Source organism: Pelodiscus sinensis, chromosome 13, assembly GCF_049634645.1.
Source record: "Pelodiscus sinensis isolate JC-2024 chromosome 13, ASM4963464v1, whole genome shotgun sequence".
NCBI lineage: Eukaryota > Metazoa > Chordata > Testudines > Trionychidae > Pelodiscus > Pelodiscus sinensis.
The window spans coordinates 36,986,098-37,013,826 of record NC_134723.1 but is presented as its reverse complement, the minus strand read 5'-3'; the positions used below and the strand labels follow the sequence as shown (position 1 = coordinate 37,013,826).

Genomic DNA, 27,729 nt, shown 5'->3' with positions numbered 1-27,729 from the left:
ATATACCTGTAGAACCTCTTGATTTGTTTTAGAAAAAGGGAAAATCATGGAAGTTTGAAAAACATGTACCATGCAGCTGGACCTTCAGCAAGTATTATCTTATTTCCTTTTCTGAGACACATGCAGCCAGAGGTATTTCAGCCCGTCTATTATAAATCCTCTGATGACTTTGATTTAACAAACTGTCTCCTGAACCGGGAAATAGATCAGAATTTTCTTACTTGACTTGCTTTTTTGATTTTTGGTTGGATTTTTTTTTTTTTTTTGGTTGTAGGGATTTTTTGGGGGGGCGGGGGTTTGGCTGGGTTAGGAGCCTTTTCTGTGCTTTGGTATATTTGTGCCACAGTATTTCATAGATGTATTTACTGTTTCCTGGGACTATTTTTTACAAAAGCTTTGAAGTTCAGTTTACCTATAAATAAAGGGACAAACTGATTGATCCATTGATTTTCATTTCAAGTTTTGAGAATTGGATTTTATGACATCTCCAGCTGGTAGTATGAAACAGGCTATAAGTAGTATACTTCCTGCACTGCTCTAGGTACCTAAGATGTGACCAGCATGCTGTATGACCTAGTGCCACATGAAACACATGGGAGTCAAAGTCACATCCTTGTACCTAGAGGCAGAATCTGACCTTTGGAATGGAAGGAAGGGCTCTGCTGATTTAAATCCAAGCATTTCAGCTCTACAAAGCGAGTCCTAGTGCCAGCCGTTGATGATGATATTGGTAAAATTCCCATTGGCTTCAGTGGGATTATTTAAGGTCTCTATTTTAAGCTGCAAAAGGGAGAAGAGGGGATAAAAAAGACCTTCTGCAGTTTGGTTGCGTTAACTGGAATTGGATCTGGTTGGGTGGCTGGGCTTTGGGGAAAACTAAAAAATCCTGGCAGGATTTAAAGCAAAGGCTGCACTGAGTCTCAGCCCTGTGTGAATTAGTTTGAATCAATTTGTTGAAAAACTGACTGGAGTTATTTTTGTCAACCAGAAAAAGACTTGTGAGGCTGTTGTCTCCTGGGCAGTATTGTATGTGCTGCGTTACTCAAGAATGCTTGAAAGGACAAGGTGACATGGTTCCACCAATCCAAATCAAACTGTCTAGGCCTTATTTTCCTGCTGCAGAATACAAGTTACTCATGCTTACCTGTCGGAGGTGGGGAAAGGGCCTTCTCTCCATCAAACTGGAGGCAGTCGAATCTTTGGGCATTTCTGCTGACCTGTTCTGTATTTAATTTTTTAGATCGTTAGACTGGTGAAAAACACAAAGGGCAATCCAATAACACTATCAGTAGGAGATGGCGCCAACGATGTTAGCATGATCTTGGAAGCACATGTTGGAATAGGTGAGAAATATGTAGACACCATAATCCCTCGATTTCATACAGCTCTCTCCATCCATAGCACTAAAAGCTCTTTGCAACGGAGGTCAGTATCATCAGTTCCTTGTTACAGCTGAGGAAACTGAGGCACGGAGCGAGGCTGTGACCTTGTCCAAGGTCACCCAACAGGCCAATGACAGAGCTGGGAATAGACCTTACGTCTCAGGAATCTCAGACCATTAGACCACACTGCCTCCTCCTAAGAAGAAAATATGTAAAATACAAAATAGATATAATGTGCTAGGCCGGGGCGGAATTTCAAGAAAGCAGAGTGGGTAGCAGCCATGTGCACCGGGATGCAACTTGCATTTCTTCCCATTCCCCTGACGATAAGGGAACGAGGGGAAAGTGCTTGGGTTCCATGCATGCCTCACTCCTGGCTGGTGAAGGGGGGGCAGAGGTGTAAATCACGGAATCCAACTCCCCCACCCTCCCTATTGTCAGGGGAGCAGAAAAAAAAACAAGCTATTGTTGAGGGAGATGGTCAGCGAACACCTTTGCTTGTTTTCACATGGCCTGACCTTGCTCCCAATGAAGTCAATGACAAAACTCCCATTGAATAAAGTAGGAGCCCCATCAGCCCGCAGAAGCATTAAGGCTAAATTCTTGATGCACTTGAAGTATCTTTAAACACACGGTTCTGCATCAGGGGTGGGCAATGAATGGCCCACGGGCCAGACGCGGTTCATCAGGGTTAGCTCCTGGCAGGCCGCTAGATGCTTTATTTACCTGTGCGGCCACGTGTATGGCTGTTCACTGCTCCCATTGGCTGTTATTCGCTGTACCCAGCCAGTGGGAGCTACGGGAAGCAGTAGGGCTGTACCACCCTTCCCACAGCTTCCATTGGTTGGAAACGGTGAATCATGTCCAGTGAGCATTGCGAATAGCCATTACTTTGGCCATGCAGGAAAATAAATCATCTAGGGGCCTGCCAGGGGCTAACCCTGATGAACTGAGTCTAACTTGCAAGCCTCTTATTGCCCACCCCCGGTGTAGAGCTATGGCCGTGTCCAGACTCAGGGGTTTTTTCGGGAAAAGTAGCCTTTTCCCGAAAAAACTTCCCCTGCGTCCAGACTCAAGCCGCGTTCTTTCGAAATTATTTCGAAAGAACACGGCTTTTCTTTCGATGGCGGTAAACCTCGTTTCACGAGGAAGAACGCCTTCCTTCGAAAGTTCCTCTTTCAAAAGAAGGCGTTCTTCAATGTAAAGAGGCCGTCTTCGAAAGAGAGCATCCAGACTCGCTGGGTGCTCTCTTTCGAAAAAGCGGATTTCTCTTTCGAAAGATCCGCCTGCAGTCTAGACGCGATCTTTTGAAAGAGGCTCTTTCGAAAGATGCTTTCGAAAGAGCCTCTTTCGAAAGAAGCCTGCAGTCTAGACATAGCCTTTGTGTTTAAAGATATTTCAGGTGCATCAAGGATTTAGCATTAATGCTTCCAGGGTATGACAGGACTCTGCACACTTAGGGTATGTCTACACTAGCCCCCTCGTTCGAACTAGGGAGGCTGATGAAGGCATTCAAAGTTGCAAATCGAGCCCGGGATTTAAATATCCCATGCTTGATTTCTGTCTGACCAAGCTGGTCGCAATTTTTGAAATTTACAAGTCTGGACTAACTGCCTGCGTCTACACACAGCAGGGACCCGGTAGTTCGAAATAAAGCCCTAGTTCGAACGACTTGTTATTCCTCCTGGAATGAGGTTTAACAGGTAGTTTGAACCAGGGCTTTATTTCGAACTACGGGTCCCTACCGCGTGTAGACACGGGCAGTTTGTCTGGACTTGTAAATTTCAAAAATGGCGACCATCCGGGAAGATGCAAATCAAGCGCGGGATATTTAAATCCCGGGCTTGATTTGCAACTTTGAATGCCTACATTAGCCTCCCTAGTTCGAACTAGGGGGCTAGTGTAGACATACCCTTAGTTCAGTTCTGTTAACGGGGAGCACTTGTTTCATTTCCTGCGCACACGCTGCTGAAAATATTACATAGTGGTCCAATAAAAGGCATTGAACATGTTCCATCTTACCATGACTGCAAGACGAGAAACCAATTCTTAAGAGTTTTGGTGACAGGATTTTTAAAATGTTAGTAAAATAGAGTAACTGTGAATGCTAAAGGTTACAAACTTGGCCCATTGAAGTCAATGAGAGTTTTGCCATTGACTGCTAAAGAGCCAGGGTTTCTCCGTCGGAAAATATTTACTTCTTGCTTAAGGTACATGGGCAACCTTTATTTTTAGCAAGTTGCCTGTTTATAAATAAATAAGCTGTTTTCCATTCAAAAAATCCAGGGTCAAATTCAGGGATTATGGATTAGCACCTAATTAGCCCAGCTGGGCTGAAATTGGCCTATAGTCTTTTTGCGGCTAACTGCTGGCTGTCATTCACCACTATAGATCAAAATGTACTTTCCAAAGATGGATTTCCAAGGATGTTGATGTGTTTGCCCCTTTCTTTTGACTGATCTCACCTTGGAGACATTCTTATATTTTTCTCCAGTGCTGCCAGAGATAGTAGAAACATTAGAGGAATGTGAGTGTCATTGGGGAAGGTAAAATAGAAGAGAAAAGATAGGGTCATCCTTGTTGGTGATTGAAATGTCTCATTGTCCTCCAATGAATGGAAGCGTTTTCTCATGCAGCTTCCTTTGTAATTCGCAGAATATGCCTGTCAGTTGAACAAAACCAGCTGTCTTGAGCGTAGCTATAGAAGGGATGATGGGTGTGGTCATCCAAACATCTGGAGTGAAATTACTGGAATGTGTGGAACCACATGTTTAAATGCCCATGATGATGCAGGCAAAACTCAACCCTGCCCTTAAACCACTGCCTCCCTTGCAGCTTATTTTATAGAGCCTGCTGGATAAGAACTTAAAGACAAAAGACTTTATTTTTGTGAAGGATAGCCATGATCCCAAGGAGTGTTAGGATTTTGTCTCCTCGTTCACCTGCCTGGTGCCCTCAACCACAGAACAGCACTGTTGTTTTGAATGGCAGTCTGCCAAGCACAGAGGGATTCTTGCAGGGGTAACAAGTACTTCCTTCATGTACACGTCGTTTAAATCAGAAATTCTTTCTGATGTAGTTTTTATTGGCATTGGAAAGGTGAAGCCATGTTGGCATATCACATAGCTTGGTTGGAATCTGCATTCCAAAGTGCCCTGTGAATTGCTCACTCCATGTATGTGTTGTTCAGGTATAAAAGGCAAAGAAGGCCGTCAAGCAGCCAGAAACAGTGACTACGCTGTTCCAAAGTTTAAGCATTTAAGAAAATTGCTACTAGTGCACGGACATTTATATTACGTGAGAATAGCACACCTTGTACAGTATTTCTTCTATAAGGTAAGGACTTCCATTCAACCAATAAAGTTGTTTCATTGAGTATTATTCAAGTATCTTTGCCCCTTTAATATTGACACAAATCCACTAAAGTTTGTTTTCTAATACTTTTTTGTCTTTTTTTGGGGGGGATTTAAACATATCATTAGTAGTATAGTATAGTATAGTATAGTATAGTATAGTATAGTATAGTATAGTATAGTATAGTATAGTATAGTATAGTATAGTTACAACCATCACTGGTTGTACACAGTTTGTGAGTCAATCTTCTATAGGGTTTGTTCCAGTGTCTCCTGTAAATGTTAAAGCTGTACTGTTTGGCTACGTCTAGACTGGCAAGATTTAGCGCAAATACTCTAAATGCAAGAGTTTTTGCATTAGAGTGTTTGAGTATGAGAGCATCTATACTGGCATGTGCCTTTGCACAAAAGATTTGCTTTTGCACAAAAGCATTCGTGCCAGGGTAGACGCTCTCTTGCGCAAAAAAGCTCCGATGGCCATTTTAGCCATCGGGCTTTCTTGCGCAAGAAATTGATGTTACCTGTCTACACTGGCTTCTTGCGCAAGAACATTTGCACAAGAGGACTTATCCCTGTGCAGGAGCGTCAGAGTATTTGCGCAAGAAGCACTGATTTCATACAGTAGAACGTCAGTGTTCTTGTGCAAATACTCACGGCCATTGTAGACAGGCGGCAAGATTTTGCGCAAAAGCAGGCGCTTTTGTGCTAAATCTTGCCAATGTAGACACAGCCTTTGTGTTTCCATAGCTGCAAAAAGATGGTTACAATCCAAGTAGTATTAGCTTCATAGTCCGTAGCCAGATTTTTAGCCCTAAACGTTTTCTATCTGTTAATATAATAAATATGAAGCATAATTCAGATTTATCTTTAAATATCAAACTGATATAGTACATAAGATGCTTTTCTACTAAAATTTGTCTCTGATTTTTCTAGAACCTCTGTTTCATTTTACCACAGTTTTTATACCAGTTCTTCTGTGGATTCTCACAACAGGTATGTTCCAAAAATAAGCTTTTATAAAAACACATTCTAAAACTATCAAAGAGTCAAGCTCCAGAGTCGAGATTTGGTTTTGTTATCCCACATGCTCTCCAACTAACCTTATCAAAGATGCACTCTAATGTAAACTGTAATATAATTGCTAAGCAACAGTTTTGGAACATTCAATATTTGAGGTATAATTTTTTTAAATGACATTTTTAATGGTTCGTTCCCTTTTTTGCACGCACATAGATGAACATTTTCAAAAAGCAATGAGAGACTATTTTTAGAAAGTCTTGGCTATTAACTCAGTTTTGACATCACTTCTTCCTCTTTTATAAGAGAACAAAGCCACTCTGTTGCTTCTCCTTGTACAAAAAATGTCTCTCGCAAGACTAGGTAGAGGAGCTTAGTCTTCTACAATAAGCTTTAAAATAATGAACTCATTGAGAACCTTGTCCCAAACAAAATAACCAATCTATATTCAACCTAGTACAATGGCATCCTCAGCTGTGCAGATCTTTGTGACAGGTGGGGGTGACGTAGTCATTAAAACAAAAAGGGGTTCGGAACAATAGTTTTGGGTTCCTGTGCTCATTTGCACATTTGTTTGTTGGCTCGGGGTTGCCCCAGGAGTAATCGAAAAGAAGAGCAAAACCATTATGGCAATTGGAAAATGACTTCCATGGAAACAAAAAGAGGCTTTTCTTGACCATAATCCCTGTCTTAACAAGGAATCTTTCAGAGGGCAGGTGCTAAGGAGAGAATATGTGTGTTAAAGTGGCCTAGGTTTCATTTGATCAATTATAATACAGACAAGAGAGCAGCTGTTGACAAGGTAGGAACAGCCTGCTCTAAAATCGCTTTGCTTCCTACCTTCCTGTGGTGCACTCCTAAAACAATGAGTCCAAGATTTTAAACAGGCCACTTTAACCTATTAATCCCAGGGGCAAAAATGGTCTTTAATTACAACCTAATAAGGCTTGCTTCACTGACAGAGCCTCTCAAGCTCAGTTTTCTGGTCCCCCCCGCTGAAAGTGGGCAAAAAGACCAGGAAGAAAATGAAAGTGTCTAAGGACTGTCTTTTTGAGCTCCCTGCTTCTTTGGAATACTCAGATCGACAACCACGTCACTCTGAGACTTCTTTGCCAGTTGCTTTTACACAGGACTTACCAGCTCCCGTATTAAAGTTGCAGATGAGGCTGCAGGGAAGGGAGGGGTGGATTAATAGAAGGAACCTCATTTTTATTTGGACTCTGAAAATATCATCGGGCTTGATCTGCCAGCCATCAAGCTTGCTGGGAATTTGGCTTTTGATTTCAGTTGGAGCAGTCTGTCATTAAGCTGTCATTAAGCACCAGTGGTAAAGGCAAACACAACTCGCCTTTAATTCAGTTGGCTTCAGTAGAACTACACGAAGCATGAATTGGGCTAAATTAGTCATTATTGGTTGCTTTGACTAGAATATGAACTGTCCTGTGTTTGTGGAGGGTGAGAATAGGAAAGGGTTTTTTCTGTTTTTATGGGGAAATTTTCAAAGTAAAGAAGGGCTTTTCTGTAAATATGTTTCTCTCCCTTCTGCTGTTTTTAAGCCACTGTATGATGCTGCTTACCTTACAATGTACAACATCTGCTTCACGTCACTACCTATCCTCGCCTATAGTCTACTGGAACAGCATATCAACATTGACTCTCTGACCTCAGATCCAAGATTGTATATGTAAGTAAGAAAGGATTTTGCAGTCTTCTCGCATGCTCTTGCCATTTGCTTCCTAGCAGAGAGTACTGTTCATTAGCAAGATAAATTTCACAGTGTCTGAAATACTGTTGACCTCCAGATACTCTGGTTCTGCCTCTCATTGCTGGATCTACGCCAAGACGTGCCCTCCTGTGCATTTTCCCGTTCTGTGGGAAGAAAAGTTATGGAGCGTGCCCCTCGACTGCCACGTCTTGCCCAAAATGGGTATTGTTCCTGAATCAGCTAGTGCACAGGAGCAGGGTGGAAGGAAGAGAAGAGATGGACTCCTTTATAAAGAGATGAATGTTTCCGAAAGTCTGGCATGCTGGGAGCTAGAGCAGTAGTCAGTGTAAATGTGCCCCACCACCTGCCCAGTCCTCCCTCGTCTTGCTCCAACAAGGCTTGAATCTGTACTTCTAGTGACAAAAGCTGAAGGCTGAGCAGTGCTATCACCAGTCCCACAATAGCTTTCAGGAACAAAGTACACTTGAACTCCTTTAATCTGGCAACCCTGAGAAATAGGATATGACAGCTCACAGAATTTTCCAGAAATTTTCTGTGGAGTCTGGGCATGAGGAGAATGGAGTGAGCCACTTGGCTCCATGCCTCTGGCTATTCCCAGGCGCTGCCCTCTGCCTCTGTGGCTCCCCACGTGCATCAGCTCCTGGAGAGCTACCTGTCTCCCCTCCCCCCACACTGCTGCTTCTGTGTCAGAGGCACCAGTAGGCGGGGGCAGAAGCGGAGACATGTACCACCTGCAGGGAATCTGACTGTCAGCCTGCGTGTAACCACTGAAATTTTGTGGGAAATTTTCAGTGGTTACACAGTTACTTAATGAAATGCATTTTAACATCCTTAGTTCCAGTGTAACAAATATTGTCAGGGAGAAGCATTAGTTAATGGAAGTCTCTCTTTCCTGGGGGGTTGCCTCCTTCAAACCTGACTAACGGCTGTCAGAGAGCATGGTCTTTCATGGGAGACCAAATGTATAAGATTTCCCTTTGTCTCTGTTCCCTCCCACCCCCCAATATAGACACACACTTGGCCCAATCCCTTTATCACTAGCTACAGGAGGTGCTTTTTTCTGAAACTTTTATTAACATACTGGTAGCAGGTAGTTAATTTCCGTTTTCCTGTCGCCCAGACCCAAAATGAAGTGTAGAAATGAGGTTATCCGCATTTAGAGCACCAGCAGTGATACAACATTAGGGCTGCTCCGTTCTTTTCTGTTTGGGTTCTAACATTGTGCCTGCCTAGCACTGTGCCATTGGTACGCCTTCCTGTCATGCACTCAGCTGTCTGGCTAGTATCTGTCCTATGTAGCCATGACCTGTTCAAGCCAAGAGTCCTGTCCGTGACACAAGCCAGCTATCACTATGGTAACCTAAGCCATGAAAGAGAGAAATCTGCCTATTTCTGAAACAGGTACCTAAGTGTCTGCCTGGCAGACTTCCTCCGTGGACCACCTTCCATTTAGCAAAAGATGACTGCATGTTTTTAGACACTTGCTGAATACTGTGTAGCAAATGCACTCGTGGCTGGCTAGGGAATGGTGAAAATACAAAGAGAGGGGAACCTAAGAAAAACAAATTCATTTGACTGGAGGCTGGCTCTAATTTGAATCCTTGTGACTTTGCCTGGATGGCTGACGACCAAATCACAGTTGTAGCAGATGCTGAGTTGATGATCTGCAGAGCTTGAATTTTGCACCCCATAAAAATCCTGCTCGTGGAAAAGCACTGCAGGATGTAAATGCAAAGACAAAATAAAATGTACAGGAAGAAGCTCTGATGATTTTCCTGACCTCAAGTGTTAGTCCTGCTACGAGACAACCTTCTCTCAGAAACACAAATTGTAGTACATCTTCCTCTTTCGGCTCATTATAGCGTTGCCTTCGCAACATCATAATTGGACTTAAGTAAGCCTGTGTTATAAACTATAATTATAGTTCAGTGCTACAGCTGTTTGCACTGCTGAAAATTGGAATAACACATTTTTAGTTATAAGGGAAGGGGGGAAAAATGTTTTTTTTCCACTCAGATGCTCTTTTTTCTAGCTCCAGTTAACCCCCCTCCAAATCGCAGTAGTAGCAGTAATAATAATATAGTAATAATAATAAAACGTACATACATCTCTTGAACAGGGGTATATTTCCTAGAGATTTGGGGGAAACCTTTTTTTCTACACAGCAACTGTTAATTGTAGATGGTAGTAATCAAAGCCTTCACTGCTAGAATCTCACCTTTCTTTTTTAGTGTGATTGCACTGTTTTGGGATCCTTTGGAAAGGAACAAGAAGGAAAAGAAGTAATTATATACTCTTTTAGTCCACCAGAGGGAGCTTATTGCTACATCATCAGTAGAGCTCTGTGTAAAAGCATTCCAGAATCCTTTAACATCCACTGCCAGGTCTTGTATCTAAATTCACTCCCTCCCCACCCAAATCCAGCCAAACCCCCATGTTCATATACCTTTTGCATACAATTCAGACGGCTACTGTCAGCCTGAGCGTTTCCTTCACAAAGGAAAAGTGCCAGTTCCACAATATCTAGGATTAATATTTCTGACCTTGAAGCAATTTACCTTTTGAAAAATATAGGTTAGACAGCAGCAAAAGGAGAAAGGCTAGCAGTTAATTGGATTGTGCCACTTACTCTTTCATTACTGTCCTTTAAAACTCAGCTGCTGAAATTCAGAGATGCTAAGTCCTGCGGCAGTGTTGTAATATGGGAATGGAATAATAGCACAATTCACTATTCTCAGTTTGGATTGTATCAAAATGTGAAGCCACTTCTCAAAGAGTGAAAGGTGAATGCATTAACGTGCTGAGACACAGCCGTCATAGATATCTCATGAGTTTGTGCTTTCTCTCTACAGTGAGTGACTTACTTTTGGGTCACACAGATCTCTCTGGGTATATCTACACAGCAAAGTTATTTTGAAACAGCAGCCCTTATTTTGAAATAACTTTACTAGCGTCTACACAGCCAAACCACTTATTTCGAATTTGGTAAACCTCATTCTACAAGGAATAACGCCAAATTCGAAATAGCTATTTAGAAATAAGTTCTGTGTAGACACTTATTTCGAAATAGGGGGCCTCCAGCCTTCCCAAGGTGCCCTGGTGGCCACTCCAGCCTCAACCAACCCTCCTCTTCCTCCCCCCTCCACAGAGCCCTTAAAGGGGTAGACTCTGCCCACTGTGCCTGAGCCAGCTCCAAACCTGCCATCCCAGAGCCAGCAGTCACTGCTCCTGACCAATGGCCCCAAAACATGAGCCAGCAGCCACTGGCAGCCAGCCCTCCACCACTCCCCAGGAGCAGTCTGCCCGTTCCCAGGAGCCTGCCAGGGCCTGGAGAAGGTGGGCGCCTTCCTGGTCCAGGGTGGAGATCATGGACCTGATTCACGTTTTGGGGGGATGCCCCCAACGTCCGTGATCTCCGCACAAGACAGAGGAATGGAGCCGTCTATGGCAGGATAGCTGCCAGCCTGGCCACCAAAGGCCATATGCGAATCCAGGAGCAAGTTTGCATGACAATCAAGTTGGTCCGATGAGACCCCCAGCCCTGAGCTTCCCCTCCCCTTGCTTCCCCCTTCCAGCTCCCTCCTCCCAGATTTCCCTCTCCCCTCTCCCACCCCTTCTCCTCCCGTCTCCTGCCTCCTTTCCCCAGTCTCACCAGAGTTTCACCCCCCCCTTTTGTTAAATAAAGACAGTTTGTGTTTATGAAAACACATGTTTTTTATTTTACATCAGAAAGGGGGGCTAGGAAGGGGTAAGTGGAAGGACGTGGGGGAGGAATGAGGCACAAGCCCCCATGGGGCACACCAGGGAGACTGTTAGTGCACCTCAGGGTGGAAGCTCTCCCACAGGGCCTCCTGGATACTGACAGCCCCCCGATGGACCTCCTGGATGGCAGCCTGTAGAAAGTGCAGCCAGGCTCTCAGCAATGCATCCAAGAAGCACCAGAGTGCCCAGGGGCAGCTCCGGCTCCATGTTGCAAAGTGCTGTGGTGTCCCGAGTGAGAGCACACAGAGACAAAAATCAAAAAAATGATTTTTCTTGTCCCTCATCGAGGTAGGCAAAGAAGCAGGGAAACCTGATGACCAGCTGTCCAGGGTGTGTCCCTTTAAGCACAGGCCTCAGGTAGCCTCAGGCAGCAGCCACACAAAGACACCTGGTTCCAGCTGGCCTTGAATGCAGTTCAGCATCCACTCAGTGTGGATGTGCTATTTCGAAATAGCAAAATGCTACTTCGAAATGCATTTTGTGTGTAAGCATGTTATTTCAAAATAAGCTATTTCAAAATAACTATTTTGAAATAGCATATTTTGAAATAATGCTATAATGTAGACATACCTCTCAGATTAAGGGCCTGATTCAAACCCCTCTGATCTCCAAAGAATTCCTGGGCATCACTACAAACACAAAGAAGATGCTGCCCCTATACCAAAGTCAGTGGAAAAAACTCTGGAAAAATGAAAGTGATTTTTCTTGTCAATCTGTTTCTTACCAGGAAAATTTCTGATAATGCTATGTTGCAGTGGAAGCCTTTCTTATACTGGACCTTTCTGGGAGCCTTTGAAGGGCTTGCGTTTTTCTTTGGAGTTTATTTTCTTTTTCAAAATTCGTCATTAGAAGATCATGGAAAGGTAAAAAACAAAAACAAAAAACCCCACCCCGTTGAGTGTATTTGTGTGTGTGTGTGTGTACACTTTGTATAACATGTGTATGTATCAGTCAGTGAAATGTGTCTAGAATCTTCTCTTATGATGTAGTCACGAATTCCCTTAATGGCGCAGGAATAATTTGAGATCTGTAAAGTAAATTACGGAAGATTTTTTTATTGTCTGTTTGTGAAGCTTCTCCCAGCTTGCCCTGTAAACAATTGAGAAATCATTATGCTGTCTAGGTACAAAGCCCCACATACAAATATGTGTGCAATCAAAATTGTGAGGCCACCTCCTACTGTAGACTCGGTACGAAACTTCTAGGGGGAGTTCTGTGTGCAGAGTGATAACAGGATGAGGCCCCTCAACTTCAAACCTTCTGGTTTGTAGTGCAACTTAACTTTGCCAAATGATCATTTTCAGAAGTTGATATTCTGAGAGAAGATGTTGCAATGTGGGCTGATTGCATGTAGATACAAAATACACACGCATAGAAAGTTTGTGAAGTTTTATAACTTCTGTTTTATAACACGATTAACCCACTATACCAGTGTTTCCCAATTTTATTTGGACACGGAACCCTTTTAAACTTGAAAGAATTTTGCAGAACTCCTAATAACAGTCTAATACATGGAGCTGAAAAAGTAGACCGCAAATAAATAAGGATAATAACAAAAAAATGCTAAACGAGGTCATGAAATCAATACGTAGTTTAATTGCACATGTTTAAAAACAAAAAGCACATAATATTAATTATTTTTTTAATCATAAAATGTTGTAATGGAATTTTCTCACGGAACTCTATTTTCACTTTGCGGAACACCATTTGGGAAACACTGCACCATACTGTAATTGCAACATCCTTGTGTATTTAAAGGGTGACTTTGTATAATCAGTCTGGTTCTATTTGAATGAATTTGGTTCTGCACTACTTTGCCATGTAAATGATTTGAGAGGCTGAGTCTGCGTGACATTCTGAAAACAAGCTATGTGGTTATGTCCTCGTTTTGTAACTACTTAGGACTGTAAGGACTGCTAACCAGCAATTAATCATAATATCCATGTATGTTTGATTGAATCCTTTTTTGCGCCTATTAACTTTAATTTTTTGCATTTTTTAAAACTTTTGCATTTCACTTTCTGTTTTAATGTATGCATCCAGATCTTGACAGCCTGTGGTAAGCATCTGTCCCATTCATTGCCATCATTTGGATATATATGCAGTATCTGCTTTTCTCTGTTGTGCGTAGTCACTAGTATCTGCAAACAAGCAAACTCAGAATATTCTAGTTTGAAAATGCCAATCAGTATATTCATCAAAGGGGAAAAAATTACATGAAAAGTGCAGCTACTGTGATGGGTTCCAAATTATAAGAAAACACAAAATGAGCAAGTCATCTAAATACAACCGGTCCAAGCGACCTGCATTCTTGATAAACGGCTGCCAGTAGAAGATTTTGTTACTGTCACAACACGTTAATTGTTTGTATGGTACTGCATGGCATAGGAGTATTGTAATGGGCAGCTAGCTTTACAAGAGCATATGGTGGCACATATCTTTGTACAGATGAATCTAAACTAAGTCACTGCATTGAATTTTACCCACTCTAGTTGCTAATTACGTAGCTTGTTTTGTGTTTCCAACAAGACAGAGGCATACATGTGGTGATTAATGTGTTTTTCAGGTTTTTGGAAACTGGACATTTGGAACTATTGTTTTTACTATATTAGTGTTCACCGTCACTCTGAAGGTTAGAACTTTACCTTATTTTCAATATGCTGTTGAAAGACATCACAGAAATAAACCATATGCTATAGTATACAATAATACACTTTATTATATAATGTGTCAGTGACATTTATTTCCTATAAAGTTTTGGGTCTTTGATTCTTTTGTATGATTAAATTGTCCATCATTTCTTTTCTGTACAATATTTCACACAATTTACAGTCTAGTCTAGATTTTCTGTGTGAGGGTGTGTTCTGTCTCCTAGGATTTGTGAATTTGTTCTATTGTCTTTTCTTCTGCACCTTCACATCTTGGGCTTTCAGCTCAGGAGAGGAGAGAGAATCAACAGAATAATTTTCTTTACCCAGTTTTGACTCCAGTCCAGTGAGTTGGGGCTCTGTCATAAAAATACGCTTGCCAAATCATCGTAATATAATAATTTGTAATGCAAAAGAGAACAAAGGCCTTTTCCAGAGGGCATTGAGCTATGTGCTGTATATAGCCTGTGTTGACAAAGGGTCAGTTTTTGTCCCCTTGTAGTGGCGAGATTATGTATAGACGTTGAGTCTGCTACTACTTGCTGGTCTATTACCTCAAGCAGCAAAGCATCATACTGTTATATCCAGCAGTCCTTGGTTTCTTCACGCAAGGCAGTCAACTTTCTGTTGTCTGTTTTAAACCTGCTGCCTGTTAATTTCATTTGGTGACTCTTAATTCTTATATTATGGGAACAAGTAAATAATTTTTCTTTATTCACTTTTTCCATATAAGTCATGATTTTATCATATCCCCCCTTAGTCTCCTCCTTTCTAAGCTGAAAAGTCCCAGTCTTTTTAATCTCTCTTCTTATGGGACCCGTTCCAAGCCCCTAATCATTTTTGTTGCCCTTTTCTGAACCTTTTCCAGTGCCAGTATATCTTTAATTGGTGTTAAGCCAACGTGCAATATATTTTTAATTGGTGTTAAGCCAGTGTGCAAATTAAGTGTTTTCATTGTTGAACCTTTGCTAAGAGACAATCAACTACTGAATTTAGACATCTGAATGAATGGAAGGCGAATCTCTACTATCTCAGGGAAATCTGGGATCTAAATGATATGCTTGGTAACTAACAACTGTTCCATTTGTTGTTTTCATGTGTATAGCTGGCATTAGATACTCGCTTCTGGACTTGGATGAACCACTTTGTGATTTGGGGTTCCTTAGCCTTTTATGTATTTTTCTCATTCTTTTGGGGAGGAATCATTTGGTAAGTATTCCTCTTCTTTCAATGATGTCCTTGTTTGTTTGCCTTTAGGTGAATGTGTAGGGCTTGCATTGTGTGAAAGAGACACCATGAGATCATGGGTAGGAAATGTTGATCTAAAATAGTAGATCCCTAAAATCAGTAAATGATTGTAGTATCAAATAGGGATGTCAGTGGTGAACCAGCGGCCTGGCCACGCTGGAGCAGCTCCCCACCTCATTTAAGCAGCTAACCAGTTAAACGTAACGTTTAACCGGTTTACTGATCAAACGGGATTTTACCTACCTAGTATCAAATGCTGATTAAAAGACAGTAAACAGTGGAAACTCCGGAAGAAAATTAGAAAGAAGCAGACTAAGATTAAAGCAGGCACTTCTGCTCATGAGCCACCTAGATGATGCTTTCCAAATGTGAAACTGTCTTATTCTTTGTTTCATGCCATCTGCAGTTATACCTAACGTCTGGGGATGTTTTGTTTTCAAATTTTATGGTGGAATAAGTGATTCCCTATCTTTTGAGAGAAATTAAGGAATTCTTTCACTATGTGTTAGCAGAGCTTATAAAATCCAGTTGCTCGTGGTGATAAAAAGCAGTTCCACCCGTAGAGACGCAGAGCTTTCCTTTAAAACCCAAATGGAGTTTCTAGTCCTGGACAAGGGTGGAATTTTGGCAGGGTAAGGCAGGCAGGAGCCATGCGCTCCGGGGACGTGACTTGCTTTTTATCCCGTCCCCCGGACACTAAGGGAATGAGGGCAAAGTGCTTACCAGCTAGGAGTGAGAGGCAAGCACGGAATGCAAGCACTTTCCCGTCACTCCCTTAGCGTCCAGAGAATGGGATCAAAAGCAAGCCGCGTCCCAAAGCACAGGGCTGCTGCCCCCGCTACCCTGCCATAATTCCGCCCTTTGGTCCTGATGTCTGTCAAGGTAACCTTTCACCTTCAGCCAAGGATGCAGAGTTGTCTTCAGTCTTCAGACAGACCATTCTAATGCTGCTGCTGCTTATGGCTTTCCAATGCTGTAATCAAGTGGAAATGGACACCGACTCTCGTCAGTTTTCACTGCTGCTGCTGTGGGCTCCTATGGAATACAGGGTCCCTGGTGAATTTCCCTGCTCCTTAGGGAAAGCTAAGAGCAGTAGTGGAAGCTGGTATTGAATTTTTGACTGAGGGAGGAGAAACCTGGAGCAGAGGTAGGTTAGTGGAGACCACTAGTAGCTGAGCAGCAGCCAGGGAGCTGTGGGTCATAGATAGTGGGTTGGGAGAGGTGAGGGAAAGGGGCCTTCCCCGTCCAGTGGCCAGAAGAGTTTGGGGACTTGAGATTGATCAGATGCTTCTTAGTGGGGATCTACAAAATATGGTGCCTGCAAACAAATGACACCTTGGTGGGAATCCCACAGCTTTGATGCAGGAGAGGGGTGTGGCTTCTTGCCTGAGGATATTCCCAGATGTTAAGGCCGTTGCCTTCATTTGTCCTGGTAAATATTTCACACTCGGGCTATGTCTACACTCGCGGCTTCTTGCGCGAGTAATATGCAAATGAGCCTAAGCGTGGAATATCGCCGAGCCTCATTTGCATACCTAATGAGCCACCATTTTTTTCAGAAGAGGCTCTTGCGCAAGAAGGAGCATCTACACTGCCCCTCCTTGCTCAAGAAAAACCCTCTTGCACAATGCCGTTACACCTATTATTTGACAGGAAGAACAGCGTTGCGCAAGAGGGTTTTTCTTGTGCAAAAAGGGGGCAGTGTAGACGCTCCTTCTTGCGCAAGAGCCTCTTCTGAAAAAATGGTGGCTCATTCGGTATGCAAATGAGGCTCGGCAATATTCCATGCTTAGCCTCATTTGCATATTACTCGCGCAAGAAGCCGCGAGTGTAGACATAGCCTCGGTGTGGGTGGATGAGTGGATATGGAGGGAGAGAGAGAGAGAACATACAGTGGAGACGAAGAACGCACTGTGGGAATGATGGTAGTGGAGTGAGAGAGAGAACAGGGGACACAGACAATGTAACTAAGGCAGGAGTGGATACTCTGATACTTCATAAGTGGGGAGGGAGCAGAATGAAGCTAGGAGGAGACAGGCCTCTCTCCCATTGAGAGCAGTGGGGTCAAGATTTTACTCAAGATGTCTAACAAAAGCAAGTGAGCTATAGCAAACTAAACTTGGTAAGCCACTTTCCATGTCACAGGCTACAGGTTGATTCCCCCTGTAGTAAACAACGCTCAGCCATTGCGTTCCTTTATTTGGCAGGGACAGCACCCTGAGCTATTTGCATAGCTAAATATTTTCCACTAATGCTAAACAGATGCTTTAGAATTCTTGTTCTCATGAGGGTTCCTTTCCATACATCTGTCAGTTCCCCATTGTCATAGCAGATGTGAAAATACAATTAACTCTTTGGGGGACTTGAGTTTCTGGACTCCCACCACTAAAAACCATCTCAAAGAGCTGTACTTGGGTCTACGTTCAAAGTGATGTATTTTGGATAATTTTTCCTCAGTAATAGTTTTCTTAATAGAAAGAGTCTGTACATTTTACTGTACAGACTAGACAAGGTAAAACTTCCTTTCAGAAGACAATGTTTGTCTTTGCTTCTTAGAGCTGGCAACACAACTCCCTGTTCTTAGTAGTCAGGGATTAAGATCATAGCAAACGTTAATGACAGAGAAATAGCAAAGAGATAAGATATGGGGGAAGCCTTAAAATTAGTGAAAGCTGAGCTGGTCTCATGGGGTATGTCTACACTACCCCGCTAGTTCGAACTCATTCCATGAGGAGTAACAGTAGTTCGAACTAGGAAGCCTAGTTCGAACTACCTAGTTCGTGCCGTGTGTAGCCGCGCGGCACGGGGTTCGAACCAGCCGGGATTTAAAAATGGCGGCGCCCGGCTTATGCAAATGAAGCCTGGGAAATTCAAATCCCGGGCTTCATTTGCAATTGCGGTATGCCTACATTACCCTCCTATTTCGAAATAGGAGGGTAGTGTAGACATACCCATGGAGAGCAGAGGAAAAAATTTCAAAATTTTCCTTTTCCACATGAGAGAGTCTTTTAAGATCCTAAGTTACCTTGAAAGTTCCCGTGTACCTATGTCATTTTTGAAAATCAGACTTGGGACTTTTGAAAAATCTACCCCCAGTCAAAAATGAGACAGAAAATTTAGGAATAGGAAGAGAAAAACAGACAGGAAAAATGAAAAGAGATCACTCTCCAAAGAGTCTAATTAGTGGTGGGCATTTTAGCTGGATAGGCAGGGAGTAGGGCGAAAGATATGGGTGCAGCGTTGCAATGGGCAGGGCGGAAGGTGTGATACTGAATGCTGAAATGAGCTTCATACAGGGATGGATAGGGAAGGGTTGCACCTAGGGCCATGGTTTTGCAGGGAAAACAGATCAGATGGGGTGGCCTGCCTGGGATGGAGCAGAGGAAGGTGTTTGAAGATGGCTTTGTCTACACAAACACTTAGTTCACAGCAGGCTGTGCAGTAAACTTATCCCATGCTGGCCTGTCCTAGGCAGTGTGCAGTGACACTTCGTTAATGAGTTTGTATCAGCTGCTCTTACACAGAAGACTAGATCAGAAGGCAGGAATGGACTCTTCGTGTGCTTCAGCAGGTTTTGCCTGGGCAGCTGGAGGGTGGGACGCTAGTGCAGAACAGATTCAAACCCCAGCTTGCTTCAGACTGTGTAGACAAAATGCCACGATGCAGCTGCCTGCGACTAAGAAAGGAGGGGGAAGCTGTGCCCTTTTGAATATGAGTCTGCACAGGGTGGCTAGGAGAAGGTCAGGGACTGTCCGAGGTGGGAAGCTGAATAGCGAGGGGAATTCGGGAGCCATCAGCATGGACAATGATAATTGAAACAACACCAGGTAGGGGCAAAAGCAGAGGGCCCAAGGGACACAGCGCAGCAGAGCACAAGAGGTGTTGCTGACAGTGATGTAGAGGAGTAGAAGAATCAGGAGAGAATTTGAAGATGGAGCAGAGGAATGGGGTGTGAATGTGCCACGCCGTCTCTGGCGTGGAGGATGAGATTGCTCTGAGCCTTTGCTGGGAGGAAGCTGCTACAGGTTGAACCTCTCTAGTCTGGCAGCCTCGGGACCTGACCGATGCCGAACCAGAGAATTTGCCGGACGAGAGGAGGTCAATATTGTCTAGCAGCATCACCAACACTGCCACTGGTAATTGGCCTCTTATTTAAAGGTAAACTAGAGCTAAATAACAGCACAGAACACTGAGAGCCAGAACTGGTGTCTGTAAACAAACTTCATGGGATTGCAGGAAACTTGGCCACACCCATGATAAGTGGACACCTGGCTAAAATCATGCTCGACCACAGATGTTGCTGGACCGAGAGTGCCATACTAGAGAGATTCAACCTGTACTTGCTTCAAGAGCAGTTTCAATAGATTGCAGAGCAGCCAGATGAGAACTGGAAGAGAAAGCAAAATAAAAGCAGCAGGAACAGGTATATTTGCAAGCACAAATGCTGCAGTCAATGTCCCCCTTCCTCCTCCATATGAAAATGTGTCCCATGAAAGTGCTAACCTTAATTTGAATCTCACTTAGCTGGAGAATGGCAGTGGCAAATCGTAGTGTCTGAGTCTCGTTGTGTCCCTTCTCTTTCAGGCCTTTCTTGAAGCAGCAACGAATGTATTTTGTATTTGCTTATATGGTGACGTCCATACCAACCTTGCTGGCAATAGTTCTCCTTATCTTCGTCAGCCTTTCCCCGGAGATTCTTTTAATAGTTTTTAAAAATGCAAAAAGGAAAACCCATCAGGTAAGTAATAAGTGAATATCCTCCCTTCCCTTGTTCCAGAGAGAAGCTTTTGTTCTTCTGAATACCTGACAAACTGAGGAATAGCCACACCATTTGCAGCTACTGACAGGCTCCCTCCATCTCATCATGTCATTCCTTCCATTACCAAAAAAGGCCAAAAGTGTTAACCAGAAGTATCACCCCGATATGCAGAAGCAGCTGCATTACAAATACCCCTTTTCATTCAGCATTTGATGCTCTGTTTGGAGTCAAACTGCTATCCCTTCGAGAAAGTATTTCTCGTAAACCACACTGGACTTAATTCTGCTCATTATCACTAGTCCAACCCAATTATAGGTCTTAATTGACTGCCAAAACTTGCAGATTTGACATATTCAATCATCTAGATGTCTCAGAGTGGCAGCCATGTTAGTCTGTATCTTCAAAAACGGGTGGTCCTGTGGCACCTCAGAGACTAACCAAAATATATAGAATCATGAGCTTTCATGGGCAAAACCCACTTCTTGATAAGTTATTTTTAATCATCCAGAGCAGGGGTGAGCAATAATTTTTGCAGGAGGGCCACTTAATGAATTTTGGTATGTGGTCACAGGCTGGCTCCACTCATCCCACCCAGGAAGGGGCGGGGTCTGGGGAGGAAGGGGAGGGATATGGGGGACTAGCCTCGCCCCAGAGTGGTTGGGGCCAGATGCTTTAAATTAAAAACACAACGAAGGACTCGTGGCTTCCGGCCCTGTTGCCATTTTGTTGCCTGGCAGCTCCCCAGGGTTGCTTCAGCTATTTAAAGGGCTTGCACCTCCGGACCCTGCCAGGGTAGCACCACAGCTGGGAGCCATTTAAATAGGATCCTGCTACCTAAGCCACCGCCTGGAAATTTGGTGGCACAAGCGTCAGGGTATAAATAGAAAGCGGCCAGGTGCAGTCTGCGGACCGGATCAAAGTGTTAGGTGGGCTGGTCTGGGCCCCGAGCCTCATCTTGCCCAGGCCTGATTTCTGTAGTGAGTTCTTGGGGATTTTTTGCTGAGTAAGATATCGGGGGGGGGGAGAGGGGAGAATTCATTATCTTTCCCATTCTCATTGTAAGGGTGGAATAGTGGATTTTTGCACCTGAGTTGCTACATTTCTCATAGTGAATTCCAGCGAGGAAGGGAAGCAATAGGTCCTTGCTTTACAGACGGGGAATGGAGACAAGATGGCCAATTGGCTTGTTGAGGGATCACACAGGAAGTTTGTTGTGGACCTAGGATTAAAACCCAGCTTTGCAGAGTTCCAGCCTAGAGAGGAACCCACCGGCTGGCCTCTTTCTTTTTCACTACCTAATGTCTCTTCAGGGGAGACACTGTGTTTTCCCGGGCATGGTGCCGTGTTTCCTGCAGGCCACGCTCACTCTGCTGTAAGACAGGGAGGAGGAGTGGGAGGGGCTGCTTATAAAATGGAAATTGTCTGCTGTGTAAGTGGTGGCAACTGTCTTTGAATGTTGGTGATAAACACCAGGATACCTTTGCTTGTTTCCTCAACATCAAAAGCCAGCGCAGCTGTGGTTAGAACATGCCTGGAAAATGGTGCATGTGAATGAAAAGGAAAAATTCATGTTCCCTGCTATGTGCTTCTCTGATTGAAAATATCCCTGCAACATCCCATCAGGCCTGTTAGCCCCATCCTCCTCCACCTTTACTAACACCTACTAATGCTTAGCTACTTTAGCCTCTCACTCTATTCCCCCTCTCCCAATATCTAATATATTTATTTTCACGGAATATTAGCAATTTTCGTTCAACCTTCTGTTTGCAGCACAGCTACAAGTAGCAGGTTACTAAGCAATCCGTTTGTGTCATTTTGAGATTGTAGTTTCTAGGCAAGGTGTGATCTGGGATGTGTAAGAATTGTAATCAAGCCATCAAGTGTTTTCAGTGACATTAAGATTCATTGGAATTAGTGTTCAATGAAATTGTAAAATGATTTTCAAACACTGAGGCTGTGGAAGAAGAGCTTTTTCTGATGGCGGTCTGGAATCCTGTGTGACTTTACTATAAACTCTGTGCACTTCTTTCAGGCTAATTTTTTTCCTCTGTCCTGCATTTTGACCACAAAATGTTATTTAATTATCTCTAAAAAAAATCTAAGATGTTTTCTTACACCATTTGCTAGATTCCCTTGGCACAACATTGATAGCGCAGTTCAATCACTTCTGAAATAATAAAATCTGTCAAATCAAGTATTAGTGTTCAGTGTTACAAGCAATGAACGTTTTAGGAATCTTTGTATGTTTATCAGACAGGTCTCAACAACTTACCACGTCCGGTTTTGAACACTAGTATTGTTTTCCTCTTAGCTCTTTATTATGTTGGTTCTAAGAACATGAATGGGTCAGAACAAAAAAGAGACATCCAGTATCTGACTCTTCCTTAAAAGTTTATAAGGAAAGCAAACCAGCTTGGTAGGTAGTTGATGATGTCCAATTCTTAAGACTTTGAGTCACCATTTTAGAAAATTTATTTTGGGGTTTTTGTTTAAGATGCTAGAAATATAACAACCTAAGGACTTCTAGGAAGTCAGGCATGCCAGTTTATAAGGCAAAGAAAGGTTTGCTCTTAGCAATGGTGGTGAGAAATTTTCCTCAAGGTGGGAGAAGTATGGTATAATGAGTCTGGCGACTGAAAAATCATACAGGTCTAAAACATTATCTTATTGACTATAGTGGGAGCAGCTTTTGGGTCTTGTAGGAACAAGATGTTATCTAGTTGATCAGAAGTCGGTGCCAAAATGTTCTGGCTAGACTTTTGGGGGTTTGTTCCAGCTTTCCATTGTGTCCAAAAGTTAGTCGTTGAAAATACCTAGTAGGGATGTAAGCAACTACTCAAGTAGTCGACTACCCGATATAAGTTTAGGTTTATTGGATAGTCGAGTCACTACTCGATTACTCGCTTTTTTCCCACCTTGCTGCCTCTGTATCAGACCTGCCCTGGATCAGAGGCAGCAAGGGGGGAGCAGGAGCCGGTGCTGGGGGGGAGCTGGCTTAAAAGCTGGTTCCCCCCAGCACCATCTCCATAGTGCTGCCTGCTCCCCCTCCCCCCACTGCCTTTGCTTAGTCCCGCCACCCCCAGGACCTAACCTTCTGCAGTTTAAATGTAGGAACCAGGCTGCCTGCATACCCAGCTTTTACTCCATTTAAACTGCAGATCTGCAGCAGGGGTAGCAAGCCCCTCCCCCCTCGACTAATCCAGTAGTCAATGAAAATTCCATCAACTATTCAGTTAGCTAATTAATCGCTACTTAACATTCCTAATATCTAGACTGGTCTGGGTGAGAAAGGTGCGTGTTTGACCAATCGGTGTCTGGGCTGCTAGTTGATTTGGCTAGAACTTCCTCAGCAGGGCTGAAATTCTAACCCCTCTGGAGTCATTGGGAGTTCTGGTGTTGACTTCTTTTAGGTATGTATACACTGCACTGTAAGCCTGGGACTGCAGGATCTGGGACTATGGACAAAGTGTGTCCCAGCCTGTGCCTTAATCTACCAACTGCATTGTAAACCTGGGGTTACATTTGCTGGACCAGGTCCCATAGCTCTGCTGACACATCCATATGGCCCTCTGCAACTCTTCTGACTTGGATCTGTAGACATTGTGTCCACCCTGTAAAAATGACAGGGCTTGGACCCAAATCACACCAGGACTTGGACCATGAATCGTCAACATATGGTCCACGTGCTGGATCCGACCCCCCAAATCGTCAGATCTGGCCTGACTTGATTCTCTGGGCTGCCAATGTCCCATAGCCCAGCACAACCCTCGGCCAGGCTCCCTGCCTGCTGGGCCAGCCTGTGCCTCTCTGCACAGTGTGCACCTCTTTGTGGGGGGCTCCTCATACTACCCCTCCCCAGCGCAAGCCACAAGCAGACTCCCCCATGGCACGCCGCATAGACGCACATGGCCCCAGCAGTTGGATGCTTTGAGCGGTGTGTGGAGCATGGCAGGCAGGGAGCCACCTAGATTAAGTGCCCTCCAGACAGAGCCTACCTCTGGCACCGCAGCTTCTTCCTGCCCCCCAACTCCCTGCCCCAGTCACAAACCAAGCCCTCTGCACCCCCATTCCTGCACCCCATCCTCTTCAAGACCCTGCACCCCAATCCCTTGCTCCAGGCCACAGCCCCCAGCTGTCCTAAGTCACAGCCCAAACCCCTGTGCCCAATTTCCCTCCCAGACCCCACACCTCCCTCTTGCACCCCATTCCCCTACCCCGGGCTCCTTTTTGCACCCAGCCTCCATCCCAGACCCCAAGCCCTCTCCATTGAAAAGTGCAGCCCTTGATCACTTACCAAAATTTTGGAGTGACCCCCTCCCCCCCCCATCAAAAATTATACTCCACCTTGCTTGGACTCTGAGCCAGCCCCTTAGCATGGTCATAGCACCTGGGCTGTGACTGGTTGCTGACCTGTGTCACGCAGATTTATGTGTGGCTGGCAGAGGACTTGGTCTCAAAGCCAAGTCAGGGCCCAGGGTTACAGTAGAGTGTAGACATACCTAGTGGGGTCAGGATTTCTTTCCATGTGCTCACACAGACAAGTAAGAGACTTACCTTCCAACATGCTAGTGTGGTGGGGGTGGAAGTCTTACGCCCTGGCAGATTTGCTCTGGCTCTCGAATTGTTGAAGATTGTTGTGTGCATCGTGGAGAGACAGGAGGTTTGGCCACCCCAGTATGTATAAAAACACATGACGAGGGAGGGTTTCAAGATGTTATGTTTCAAGTAGCAATTCTGACATCGTAGTCAAGGGCTTCAGACCTGTGTCCATAGTTAGACGCCTAAGTAAGTGGCCAGCTTTTTTCAAAATGTCAAGATGCTGCAGCCTCCACTGACTTCAGTGGAAAATTTCAGACGAGGCCATTTATTTAGATGTCTACGCTTCCAGCGTGCTGACTGAAATTTCAAAAGCCTGAATGGCAACTGTATCTCCTCTTAGAAAGGGCAGGCAAAACCTTGACCCCACCAAAAACAATGTGATTTTTTGCCCTTGACTTCAGTGTGGCCGGGATTTCGCCCGGAGCGGTCCCATTTTGTAACATTTCTCTTCAGCGCACTGCGCGTCACTCGGCCTTTATTCGTTGATGTTTCTGTGTGCAAGTGTTTTGAAATGCAAAATGCATTCATGGTTTCTTTTGCTTTCTGCATTTCTCTCTCTGCTGCCATTTCCCACCTTGTGTGCTGTTGTGAACTAGGTAACGAAACGCCTTCCCTCCTCAGGAACATCCACTATCTTCATGCTCTCTCAAACTTCCAGCAATCACAGCTTTTCTTGGAATGAATAAGGTGATTTCCTTTCTTAATCAGTAAAAGTTTGCTTGTACTGCTGTGTTTTCTGTCTCTGAATGCATAACTGCGGATAACCTATGTTTTTAGATCTGCTTAGGCAATAAGCCAGTGTTTTTAAAGGCACCTTTTCATTTAAATGTATTTTGTCTCCCCCTTTCCCTTTGATGTTGCTGTCCTGTTGTTTAAAGCATCACAACCACTTGCTGCTCATCATCCTTGTTGCATGCATCCTGAAGCTGCTGCTATAATTTAATACAACCCCTAGGTGTGCGTGGTGCTTTACAGACAGACATAAGACGGGGTACACCCTCAGGGGACTTACAATCTGTATTTTGGACCAGATTGTCCACTAGTGTAAACAGATGCAACTCCATGGAAATCAATGCTGAGGATTTGGCCCTGTCTTTACGTACCCTCTTTTCCCCCTGTAGACTCTCTGTTTTTCAGGGCATTATTTCTTTGAAACTTTAAAACAACAATCTACATTATTTTTCACAGAGTTCCTGGTTACTCAATTTGTGTGCAAACAGTCCATCTCGTGCTTGTCCACCTCTGTAGTCTATCAGTAGCTTCTTCACCACATTTCTCTGGCTAACGACACAATGTTGACTCATGTAACTGTAAAGAATGTACTTTTCTATCTGTAAAAGCTATAAAGTTTCTGCAAAATAAACCAAGATTTTGTACCAGTTACACTGAGTACAATTTTCAATTGCACCTGCTGTCGGGGAGTGGGGTGGGGGGGAGGGAGAGAGGGAATGATAAGATACTTGAGCATTTTATGTGTGTTCTTAGTTGGTTCCATTTTCACCTTGCTGTGTTGCCACATACTTCCAGTGCTTCAACATATCCAGAAATGCTACTGCAGAGAGTGATGGATTCTTCCCCTCTTCTAGAAACTTCCAAACTTTGATGCCCAAAATTGGGCATCTAAATAAGCAGGGTGATCTTCAGAGTTGTGGTACACCCCACTCAAACTACCCAACTCTTTGGCACGCCGACTTGAAAAATTTGGCCAATATTTCATAATCTTGGCATTTATAAATTGTCTCTTGCTTAGTCTTTTTGATGATTTAACTTGAAGGTTTTTTACAAAATGATTTAAATATGTTTTTTTGTTATTGTTACACCACTGGATTGAAGAACATTTCTCATGTGCTTTAAGTATTTTTACCTCACTATTACAGAAAAAACTGAGCAATAGGAAGGAATCTGATTCATTGTCGTCCAGACCTTCTGTCAGACCTCTTCTTTTAAGAACCTTCTCAGACGAGTCTAATGTATAGTAACAGGTACCCTGTCCAAAAGAATTAGGATGGTTTTAAAGACACAGATTAACCAAATCTTCCAAAAATCAATTAAAATATAGTTCTTATGATTTTCTTAGCTGATGGTGTGGGGTCCTGTTCTTGCAACACACAAAGGTGCAATGGTTGGCATACATTTTAATCTTTGGAGTGACCTATATAACTCTTCACAACCTTGGTATATATGTCCAGATTGTTTAAAGCTGAAAGATTCCACTGTCTGTAAATTAGAATTTACAGTATAGTTAGCTTAAGCCAAGTTTATTTGCGTAATATTGAGGCTGAAAATACTCTCTGTAAATTATGTTAACAGGAATAATAAAAACTTAATACTGATATATTTGTAATGAAATGTCCACTTTCCTATGATTAAAATGATTCCATTATTGCATCTGGATCAATTCAAAAGTCATGGGCTTGGTTTTCTTGTAAGTGCATGCTTTTCTGTCTGAATTAAACAAGGAAATGTTAATGTATGTGAACAAAATTAAAACTAAACATGTGATGAATTTGTTTATATGTACAGTTCACTCATGTTTGTGTGTGTGTATGTGTATCTATATATGTCCACACACACGTACACACACGTGTAATATCTGTATATATAATATCATATCTGGCTTGTGAATGACCACACTGAGAATCAATCTGTATGCTTCTAGCTGTAGAAATAGAAAAAAGTGCCAAATTTCATTCACACTTAGAAGAAATATCATACCATCATGCAATCTTGGTGTCAGCACAGAGCTGCAGCTTTGCAACAAATGTTTTATTGGTTCTCCTGATGCATTTGTATCTAAATTTGTGTCAGGGAGTCAGTGAGACAAATAAAATCAGGGTTAAAAAGCCAAGTTTTCCAGGCGCTTGTCGGGCTAGTCTGGATTCCCAAGTACAGGTTGAACCTCTCTGGTCCGGCAACATCCATGATCCTGCATGATTTTAGTTAGGAGGATGACAATTTATGGGCATGGCCAAGTTTCTTGCAATCCCATAAAGTTTGTTTACAGCCACCAGTCCTGGCTCATTGTTCTGTGCTGGTTTTTAGCTCAAATTTACCCCTAAATGTCTTCTAAGAGCCCAGTAAGTGTTTGTAATGCTGCTAGATAATATTGACCTCCCGGGATCTGGCAAATTCTCTGGTTTGGCACTGGTCAGGTCCTGAGGGTTCCAGACTAGAGAGGGTCAACCTGTATTGCCCCTGCTGCTCCTTAGTGTAGCAAGGGCTGCAGTTCTCCATA

The 27,729-nt window shown here is 43.5% G+C and overlaps 1 protein-coding gene across 6 annotated transcripts in view; it reads left to right on the top strand.

Annotated features, from left to right (window-relative positions):
- Positions 1-27,729, top strand: part of ATP11C (ATPase phospholipid transporting 11C (ATP11C blood group)) — a 144,841-nt gene that overhangs the window by 108,501 nt on the left and 8,611 nt on the right. For 2 of the 6 annotated variants that reach the window (XM_075941066.1, XM_075941061.1), the window contains 10 exons: positions 1,241-1,343; positions 4,573-4,718; positions 5,669-5,728; positions 7,309-7,436; positions 11,968-12,103; positions 13,807-13,872; positions 14,994-15,097; positions 19,721-19,874; positions 25,116-25,181; positions 26,372-26,476. In XM_075941066.1, the coding sequence (XP_075797181.1) occupies positions 1,241-1,343; positions 4,573-4,718; positions 5,669-5,728; positions 7,309-7,436; positions 11,968-12,103; positions 13,807-13,872; positions 14,994-15,097; positions 19,721-19,874; positions 25,116-25,181; positions 26,372-26,470 (1,062 nt within the window). In that variant the 3' untranslated portion in view covers positions 26,471-26,476. Of the gene's footprint in view, positions 1-1,240; positions 1,344-4,572; positions 4,719-5,668; positions 5,729-7,308; positions 7,437-11,967; positions 12,104-13,806; positions 13,873-14,993; positions 15,098-19,720; positions 19,875-25,090; positions 25,182-26,371; positions 26,477-27,729 lie in introns of those variants that run through there. The other 4 variants (XM_075941062.1, XM_075941063.1, XM_075941065.1 and 1 more) reach the window with 4 other exon arrangements.